The 10,744-nt window shown below is 33.4% G+C and overlaps 1 protein-coding gene across 1 annotated transcript; it reads left to right on the top strand.

Annotated features, from left to right (window-relative positions):
• The first annotated feature begins 2,074 nt into the window (after window positions 1-2,074).
• Window positions 2,075-10,156, top strand: LOC113240624 (sodium-coupled monocarboxylate transporter 1-like). The gene is made up of 6 exons (XM_026477960.1): window positions 2,075-2,204; window positions 4,785-5,144; window positions 5,409-5,539; window positions 5,950-6,200; window positions 7,650-7,783; window positions 9,486-10,156. Exons 1-6 carry the CDS (start codon window positions 2,098-2,100, stop codon window positions 9,835-9,837), a joined length of 1,335 nt encoding a protein of 444 aa, XP_026333745.1. The 5' UTR covers window positions 2,075-2,097; the 3' UTR covers window positions 9,838-10,156.
• Window positions 10,157-10,744: the final 588 nt, after the last annotated feature.

The raw sequence follows: 10,744 nt of genomic DNA, 5'->3' as shown, positions 1-10,744 counted from the left end.
AATCACTTTCATTCATCTTCATTACCAGTCCATTTATTTAGGTTTTGCGTAATATATCACACACACATATATATGGAATAGAATAGAATAGAATCGTTTATTTCATGTTATCAATGTCACAATATTACAATTGGAAATACAATGTCAAGGGATAACTATGATTGTCAGTAATAAAATTATAATAATAATAATGAATATAAAATAAAGTAGTATAACTACTGCTTGTCGAATAAAATAAAATTAAAATTGTTTCAAAAGAAACTCATCGACACTGTACAATTCAATATCCAATAAAAGGATTTTTAGTCGGGTACAAAACGTTTCATCGTTTCTAACACTTTTCAGGTCTGTGGGTAGATGTTCGTAGAATCGGGGACCTATATATATATATATAGCGTATATATATCAATATAGCTTTCTAAATATGGTATTGTAATAGCCATTCACATTTTACTACACGCATCGTGTATTTTTTATTCGAAATAGAAAGCGTTGTTTTGGCTATGTATGCTCCAATAAACATATTAAGTATTATAAATTATAATAGTGATCAGAGAATATATAACAGACCTTGTAGTAATGGCACTATGCCAGAAACCGGGTTGCGATTACATCTATGTTGTTGAATTTATAATGCTGTCTTATCCCGAGCGTGGTTGTGAATGATAAGTCATTACATTCGTGATTATTGTAGAAAGCAACTATGTGACAAAATCTCAGATATGTGAGTCTAGTGGTAAACGACACACACTTTAAAAAAAATAATTTTTTATTAAATTAAATTTCACCGTAAAAATCCGTCACCTTTAGACATAAGTTGAAAAGTCACATGCTATTTTCAAAACCGGAATCCGGTAATGCTCACATAACTGCTTGGTGGCAGAAACAGGTAACAGGAATGATCTCATTTTATATATAAGGAACATTTGAGATATTGGCACGTAATAAAAAATGTCAATCACGCCGATTTTACGCTTAACAACAGAACTGAAGCTAAATAAGTTAGAAAAAAACGAATAAAAGGGATTGTTTTTCGTTTTGATGGTCCCTGCACCCGTAGTATGCCGCCTCGATAACGCTATTATATCCACATTTAGCTGTCACATTTGAGTGACAAATATTTTAAAATTTTATCCTTATTAAAATTGAATTTAAATCAGGACGTAAATATTTTAAAACAATCGCGAAAATCTAAAACAGGCTTCCCTAAAATTTTTTTGATGTGACAATAAAACACCGATGGTATATATCTTATATATTGTAAAGATCGTAGTGGGTACATAATTCTTTTTTCTTTTTTTTTTATAATAACGCACACATTCAACATAGCCCCGCTAGGAAAACCCTGTGTCGCGGGTGCCATGGACACATATATAGACAACCACAAATTACACCCAAACTCACAAGAGAAATAAATGAAGGCCATACAAATATTGCTCTCGGCCCGGAAATCGAACCTGGGACCTCTGCGTGGCAGTCTGGCATGGTAACCGTACAGCCACGGAGGCAGTTCAATTACATTTATCTTATTTATTTATTCAGTATGGTACAATTACAGATACACAAGGCACATTTACTTAAAATAGTATTATCTATGCAACTCTGCGACTGCTATCCAATTACAAATGTAGACAGCTTATGCTATTATATAATTACACACAGCTGATCAAAATAATATAAAATAAGGGAAATAACGGATGAATTATGAATTAATAATTTTATAAAATATTCAAAATAATTTAAAAAAATACGAAAATATTAAAAATCATTCTTTATACAATAATTCACTACAAAAATAAATTCAAACAAATTAATAATAAAATAAAAAAGAAATTACAAACGTTGAAGACATCTCTTAAAATTGTTTAAACTTTGTGAAAATATGTCAAAATCGATACTAGAACAGACATCATTGTAGTAGCGGCACATCCTGTGCAGTGGATTATTTTGTGATACATTGCTATTTGATGGTGGTATAGTGACTACTCCAGGGCGACGCATATATCGCCATATATATTTACACATATATTACAGTTAAATTACATAATTTACATTTTTATTATCTATTTCAGAGCGGACGTTATTCAAACTCTGACAATGGTGTTGGTGAGCGGTGCGTTCATAATTCAGGCAACTGTAAAGTCGGGTGGTCCTGTGAAAGTGGTACATGATAATCTGGATGGAGGCAGATTGCAATTCATGAAGTACGTAACGTATTAAATACCTTAGAACTCAATTTACATCGAAGGAGCGAATTATTGTAACCATAGCACAATAAACTTATGTCCATTATATAATGTATGGTGTTGGATCATGGTAAAAATTTCATTTTGAAAAAAATAATATTTTTCCTGTATTTGTCTACATTTTACATTGACAGCTGTCAAAACGAAGAAGCCATTATAAAGATATCTTCACAAAACTACATTTTACAGGAGAAGGTTTTAATGTTATTACCTTAGAATAATAACGCATAGAATGTTAGTTTCATACCAAACGAACTGTCACAAGTGAGGCAAAAATCAAATTCATGTAGGCTAGTTTTAGTAGTAGGTTAATTTTCGGTTTTAGTGAATATTTATATAAAATAGCAATCTGTTTTATGTTTGTCTGACGTATTTTTACACTCATTTACCGCACATTTCGTCATTTTTAGCTAAAATTCTTGATCTTTTCGCGGTGCAAGTTGACCTTGAGCACTGAAGGCCCGCCCGCTCGCGTAGGCCCTTTTGGCGCGCTTCAATTTGCCTCACTTAGCGTGCGGGAACTAGGTTTCTATGCGTTATTATTCTAAGGTTATTACTTTGTTATTTCAATTGCTACGACTTTAGTTTTTACACAGTAAGCATTAATTTATGTTGGCTACAAAGTAAATCTTTTTATATAACTTGCCACGTCATTTCGCGGATCTGGTTTGGCCGCGAACTAAATAAGTTACGTGGTATTGAAATCAGACGCATGTTGTTTATTCACCGATTTCTGGCTTTCTGTTAGTCAATCGCAACTGGCGTTAAGAGGCGGTTTCCAAGCATATAACTACGTGCATTAGCATGCAAAATTCAAATTGGCTACATGTTTCAGATACCCAGAATTATCCATGAAATTGCATTATCCCCAACAACGCAATTGTTCTCTTTTTTCATTGTTGTCCAATCATTTTAAATCTTATTTTTTCTAAATGTAACTCACGCTAAATATAATTTCAAATGATATTTCTAAACGAAGAACCATAATACGAGCCATCGAATTATATTTTTCCGAATTTTTTCCGGAAAAAATTCCATTGTTTGAAATTTTTCACAAAATTAGTGGTACCAACTAAATGCGAGTCAAAAACAACAGAACGTCCGGCTTTCGAAGAATTATTGCGCAGTGTCCGAATTCTCGTAGCTACCGTATCGTATCTAGTTTGTACATTACGAGGTGACGTAAATTGAGCCGTAGGGATCATACTTTTAAGGTCCAATCATCATAATAATATTATCCTCATGAATACGCCACGGCAGATTAGACGTTATTCTTCTACATGTTGTGATTTATCACTTATTATAAGAAATTTCAAAACGAATTAAATATTTGACGTACGTCATTTTAGAAATAACTTAAAGCTAAATGCCTAAACTTCTACGGAAGTGCAGTTTTACTTCATTATTTAACTCCTATAATATAATAATGTATTATTATACAACATCTTTAGCTGTTTCATGCTACGGCTTCGGATGGACGTAGACTAACCTGTTTGTTACAAATAATTGGATCAACAAATCGATACCGCAATGCAAACTACGCCAACTTTATTTTTAGGTAATTTTCTGTTATTTTTGTAAACAGCCATATTTATTTATTAACATTATGCTCACCGAATTTTGTAATAAAAAAAGAAACAAAAGTAAAATTGGGAAAAAAATTAAAAAAAAAACGAATTTTGTGGATAAACAATAAAGAAACAAAATAAACAAAATAAAAACAGAATAGGCAAAAAATTGTGTTCATTGAATTATTGATACTTAATTATGAATATGAGAAATTATATAAATAATATACTAAAATAATACTGTTAAAGAGTAATAAAGAGACATTGCAATCAAGCCTAGTGGCATGCTTTGGAGGCCGGTAACCGCCAATGAATAGAACAGAATCATTTATTTCATAATATTACAATTCGATATGTCAAGGGATAACATGATCGTCATTAATGTATATAATAATTTTACTGTTAATATAAAATAATTAAAAGAAAAATAAAGAAAAATACGAACTACCACAATAAAAATAAAAATTTAAATACTTTTAAAATATAAACGTCCACAATTAAAATATAATTACATTTTTTTTAAAAGAAATTCCTCTATACTATACAATTTATTATCCAATAAAAGGTCTTTCAGTCGGGAACAAAACACTTCGTCATTTGTAACCTTTTTAGACTTGTGGGTAGGTGTTTGTAAAATCGGGGCCCGATTACTCGCTATAATAATAAATTAAAAAATCCCTATTTCATATTGATTTTGACAAATGTTTAAATCGTCAAATCAGAAATCAGAAGACCTGGAACCCTCCTTAAGAAAATCGGTAGGATTTTATTTTAATGTGCACTTTTGGCTGTAATCTCACTAATATGAAACGACGACGGTACAAGTTTGTTCGAAAATGTCTTTTCCTGGAACAGATTCAAGTTCCGGGGAAACACAAATGCTGGTAGTGTAGTTTTTAATCCCAAGTTCATAACATCCAAATATTATGACCCATTGAGTTTGAAATCGAACCCACTGTCTATGTTCCAGGTTTACATGGGATCCAACAGTTCGTGTGGACACAACATCAGCCTTAATTGGGCAGCTTTTCATGTCTGTTTCCATCTACGGTTGCCAACAGACTTTTGTCCAACGCTATTGCTCCATGTCCAGTGAATCCAGAGTCCGGAAAACATTATTGGCCAATGTTCCCGCAGTGGCCATACTGTTCAGTTTATCATGGATTGTTGGGATGGCAATTTACTCTCTTTACAAAAATTGTGACCCATATTTGGCTGGAAATATTGCAGCTCCGGATGAAGTCTTAGCTTTCTATGTACAAGATCAGTTTACTTTTCTACCTGGGATGCTTGGTTTGTTCCTGGGAAGCATATTTAATGGTGCTTTGAGGTAATTGACAAATTTATTTCAATTAACACGTCTCCCCTGTCTAACATAAATGTGAATGGATATGATCCCCAAGAGTCCGTGTGTCTGAAACAACACATCGTTACTAAATTTAATGAATGTCAGAAACATCGCAAATGTGTACTTGAGCAGAATCTACCCAGAGCCATTATATTGCCAAGTGAATGTGATCCTGACAACTACTTGTTTGATACAAAGACTTCTCTAAGTGATGCATAAAATAAAAAGCGGAAATTATTGTTTTAGCTTCATGGTATCCAACGTAAACTCTCTGGCGACGGTAACGTGGGAAGACTTCGCCTCTGCTATTCCAGTTTTTAAAGGAATCGACGACAAAAAGCAGTTGATGTTTATCAAAGTCATCGGCGTTTTCTATTGTAAGTTAGTTTTTCAAAGTATTTTAAAATATTTTACAAAATTTTACGTTAATGAACTAAACTTAAAAAAAAACCCGAAATTAGTATAAATACAACCGAACGTATACCATAAACTAGTGACAGGATGAACAGTTGAACGCCTGGTGGTAATCGACACGCCTGCCCAGAACAGTTACAGTGCACATAATGCTTTAAATCGTAGGGATCTGAGAGGCATTTTGTTGGTAAGTCCCATGTGCTTGTGGTTTTACCAGCATTCTTACCTTTTCAAACCGAAACGCAGTATTACTAATTGGCGGCAGAATTAATATATATATAATAATTAATCCCTTGACGAACACTTTCATATAGAGCCCTACTGGTTCTAAAAGGGTTTTCATATCTTTAATTTTTCTATTTAATTTTTTCAGCATTATTAATAATGACAATGTCATTAGGCGTTGGTATGGTTGGCGGGGTGGTTGAAGTTGCTCTCTTAGTCACATCGGCGACATCAGGGGCTCTGCTGGGCGTCTTCCTCTTGGCTGCCCTGTTCCCAATAGCCAACGGTAAAGGAGCCATATGTGGGATGATCACATCACACATGATCGCCAGTTGGCTAACCATTGGACGGATCTTATATACCAATCAGAAGAATGCAATGTTACCTCTATCTGTTGAGGTAAGCAAATGCCGAAATTTCATGACCTAGATGTAAAGTAATTGTACATTAATAACATTTGCACACGTAAACCATTACAACAATAAAAATCGGTTCTCACTACTCAAAGTATATTGAGAGAAAAACGCCTTGAATTGAAGAAATAGCAAAATCAACCATTAAAGTAATTGCTCCTAAATTAATGTTACGCGCTATTTATGAAAATAAATCTTCATGCGTGAACAGTCACCCTTCGAGGTGGATGATTTTCTTCAAAATGAAATGGAACAACTACGGAAGTAGCCCCTTTCCAACAAAAAAAGAATCATGAAAATCGGTTCACAAATACAGGAGTTATCGCGTAACATACATACAAAAAAAAACATATAATCTAATTGCGAACCTCCTCCTTTTTTGAAGTCGGCTAATGACACAAGTATGGCAACTCTCCACACAAACGTAACAGCGTGGTTTGTATGTGTGAATACGCAAAGAGTCTGGTTTTTGCCAAAAAACAAAACTTTCCCGGGAAATCTGTGTCAAAATCCATTTTTCCGCTACGTTAACTCTTTAACATTTGACCACTGCATACAACATGGGGTTGTTAATGGCCAAAAATGGTTTTTTCAGCCTAGTGCGTGGATTTTCTTTTTTAAATTATGTTTGAAAAACATCTATGGTTAGAAAATAGTAGTTTATGTCACTATTACTTAATGAAAGGCAGTAAAGTACGACGAGTGTTTTAAAGTCTAATTATGTACAGTTACATACACTGCTTTATCTACACACATAATATTATAAGCTCTCTGTGATGTGTTCAGGAACCGCATGTTACAACTGGCGAAATGGCGGCAAATAAAAACTTTTCTCATGCATGTCACACAACCGTAGTTTTTGTTTTTAATTCATAGACAAACTAGAATTGGCCCCAACTACCATATCGTTCGATATCAAGTAACGTGTGAAATTGTCAAAATTGTTTGCTATTGACATTTCATTTCGAATAAAACTTCATCTCGACTGATATTAGAATTGAGGTCGAATCAAATTCTTTTGTTTTTAGATGTGTTCGAAATTTGAATGTAATAATAAAATCGAATTTTTATTAATGAAGCAATAATAACATTTTCACTAAGAAATTTGTTCTAACAAAACAGTTTATCTTTATGCTGGTCGCAATTTGCGGTTTTTGAACACATCATAGAGGGTTTATGATAATGTGCATAGATAAAAAAATTTTAACTTATATAAGCACAATATATTCGCTTTTTATAGTAACTTATTTATGTAAACATTTTGGAGTAATTTCCTTTCATATAATATAATAAGAAAAGCTTTTGACACACAGGTACAGAGATAGTTTGACTCGTATAAAACAAAGGCCTCCTTGGGCAATTCTTTACGGCCTCATCACCAACTGCATCTAGCTATATGATTAGCAAACATAAAATGATTTTATTGTTGTTCCAGGGCTGTTCAAACGACACTGTAAATATTTTTAGTCCGAAACCTCTGCCTGTAGAAATGAACCAGACGCTATTCAATGTATCACCCATATTGCAAACAACGATGTCATCCCCAATTGAAAACTCGGAATCAATAACGTATGTTGATTTCTTATTGTTTTATTTTAATGGTGAATATTTATCATCGAGTATATAACCAGAAATAGAGACGAAATAAGGGCCATATATTCCTGGTAACACATTAGCGATACAGCTCTTATAAATATCAACTCCCGTTTGCACTGAAATATAGACAGGTCAACTACTGACCTATGCGTATGTCTCCGTATCTTCCAAAAAATATTCTGTATATATTGTAATAAAGATAATATCTCTAACAATGCCGTGCTGTTCTATTCGGTGGTGTGGGAAAAACAGCAAAACATCTAATTACAAAACAAACGGAATCACATTTCATCGGTAATTAAATATTAAATATGTAATTTTGCAATTTTCGTCCATTATAGCAAAGCTCAAGTTAACTGGTCGATTTGAAGTGAAACAATTGACGACACCCGTCAATTGTTTCGAACTCGGGCTAGCCAATCGGAGCGCAGTTGTCACAGTAATGATATGGCAGAATAGTTTGCAAACAAATATAAATGACATTTGATCTACATTCCTGGTTACATACTCGATGATATTTATGAACATTCTCGGAATACTGAATCGTTAAGAGTACTTTAAAACTATTAGGGATGCATATTACTATTTGATTGTGTATGAAGATCGATTCAATGATTAGCGATTTTTTGTATCGATTCATTAGGGGAATCGAATCGTCTATATCGTATTCATAATTTAAATAAAACAGTCTCTGTACATCTACTGAACCATAAGGCTAATCTTAATTTAAATTGGTCTGCAAGAAACAATAGTTCGGCAACATACCTCTTTCTGTCGCAATAATGTGAGCATTACGGTTTTGAACGGTAAGGGTACTGGTGAAATTATAGGCACGTGAGACTTGTCAACTTATGTCTCAGGGTGACGGGCGCAATGGCCCTTCAGATCATTGCGATTTAAAACTCTGAGTGGCACTGCAAGTGTTATGGACAGGCGTGTAGTTTCACCATCAGGCGCACGACTTGTTCGTCCCGTCACTTGATATTATAAAAAAAGTCTACGATATGCTAATTCTGTGCCATCTAATCGTCGTCTCTCATGGCTAATATCACTCTACATTTAAAGTCGTAAGCGACTGTCAGACTTATAATTGTTTTCAATATTCATTTTAAAACGATTTTTATGAGATAGATTCAAGAGTAAAAAAAATTGTGCATCGCTAATGACCATGTTCTTTTAAGAAGGATTAAAATGACAATCAGACATTAAAACAGTGGCAGTCGACAAATATTCTATCGACTTTTTAATGAATATTGGTTACGTTCGTGCAATGTAATTAAGATTTATAGAACGTAAAAATATACATCATCATGGAATTATAAAGACGTGTCTTTGTAGTTAATATATTTATTTTAATACTAATGGCTCAACTGTCAAAATAAGAAGGAAGGTGATAACACAATTATTAATCATTTGGAACGTTATTACGTCAATTATTCATACGTTTCTGCAAAATTCTCAAAAATTTGTCGCCTTTCACAATTTATCGATGAAGCTATCGACAATAACTACAACACTATTTAAATTTTTACGAGAAATGGCTACCCTGCAAACGTCATTTTAGTTCATCTCGGAAAAATACAATATCATTCCTTTGCATTAAGACTTTTAAACAATTTTGAGTTGAAAATAAATTGTTTTGAGAATTAAATATAACAATGTATTTTTTTTTCAGGTCCAGCATACTAATGACTATGTATTCAATATCCTACATGTGGTATGCAGTAATCGGGACAATTTCTTGCGTAATAATTGGTAATTTAATTGGTGCCTTAACTGCAAGTGAGAAAGATGCTTTCGACAAGCAATTGCTGCATCCTCTTGCAGCAAGGATAGCTAGCAAACTACCTGGTCGTAAACGTACATATACTGTTGAGAAGAAGGAACCTTCAAAGGACTCTGAGAAGACTGAAGACACAACCGTAGAAGACCTAAACATCAACAACGATAAAACTCCTAGTTTTGTTAGTAACGAAAAATCCTTTGTGGAAGTGACTTCACCTGAAAAAAGTATGAGTAAATTGTGATTTAACTAGTATTAACATTAGTGTGGACTTTAAGTCTTCTTACGTTAAAAAAAGATACTCATGTGACTGTGTAATTTGAAGCCTTGGCAAACTTTTTATAAGTAAACTATGAAAATCTCGTCCTCCAAGGGGTTTAATGCCTTATTAAGGTTTAATACCCTTTAATTCAAGTTTAATACCTCGGCATGTTAGAATTAAAGTACTATATTTTCTAGGGGCAACTCGAACAATAATGACTAAAGACGATACAGGTGTCACCATTTCAGGTGATAGTACCTAACCAGGCTATTGTCATAGTATAATAAGATAAATGTGGTAACTCTATACAAACGTATGTCGCCAGTCACACACACAGAACAATAAATTTAGTAGAAGTGTTTAGTGGGTGTGGTACGTGTGTCAACAGTACGTGAAGTTCTACGTACTGAAGCTCAATCTGCGATATTCGTTTTTTACGTTATTGCCATGTCAATTGTTTCACGCAAAACCTCGTACATTCTAGAAGAAAATGCTTTATTTTGCTACTTTTTATATGTATATTATCTACGATGGTGTTTACTGTCATCGTTAAGGATTACTTTGTAATTTTAAATAATTTTTCACTTATCTATTTATCGTAATAAAGTTTTGTTACAAGAAATGAATGTTAAACCTTCTACCGCTGCAATATGGTCGTTTCTTTTTTGGGGAAGTAAGTAAACATCTCGAATTTTTCACGCTACTCGTAATTGATAATTGTTTGCCGTCGTTTTGCCACTGACTACTAGATGTCAGCACATTGAATGAAATTTCAATATAAACATCAAAACGTCGTAACTTGCAATAATACGTACTGAAGTTTCAACGTTACGCCAACAGGGTAAAGTTTAAATTGTAATAACAGTCCAGATTTGTTATATTTTTAAAA

The sequence above is a fragment of the Hyposmocoma kahamanoa genome, unplaced genomic scaffold, assembly GCF_003589595.1.
Source record: "Hyposmocoma kahamanoa isolate Upper Pololo Valley unplaced genomic scaffold, ASM358959v1 159890, whole genome shotgun sequence".
NCBI lineage: Eukaryota > Metazoa > Arthropoda > Insecta > Lepidoptera > Cosmopterigidae > Hyposmocoma > Hyposmocoma kahamanoa.
The sequence above is the reverse complement of the archived record's forward strand: the minus strand, read 5'-3'. Positions and strand labels throughout refer to the sequence as shown.

What these genes read in the sequence shown, in the direction of transcription:
- LOC113240624 (XM_026477960.1), top strand. Translation starts at nt 2,098, where the DNA reads ATGGTGTTGGTGAGCGGTGCGTTCATAATTCAGGCAACTGTAAAGTCG. An exon ending in GGCAGATTGCAATTCATGAA is followed by an intron (nt 2,205 to 4,784) that starts GTACGTAACGTA and finishes TCTATGTTCCAG; the next exon opens with GTTTACATGGGATCCAACAG. An exon ending in TGTTACCTCTATCTGTTGAG is followed by an intron (nt 6,201 to 7,649) that starts GTAAGCAAATGC and finishes TTGTTGTTCCAG; the next exon opens with GGCTGTTCAAACGACACTGT.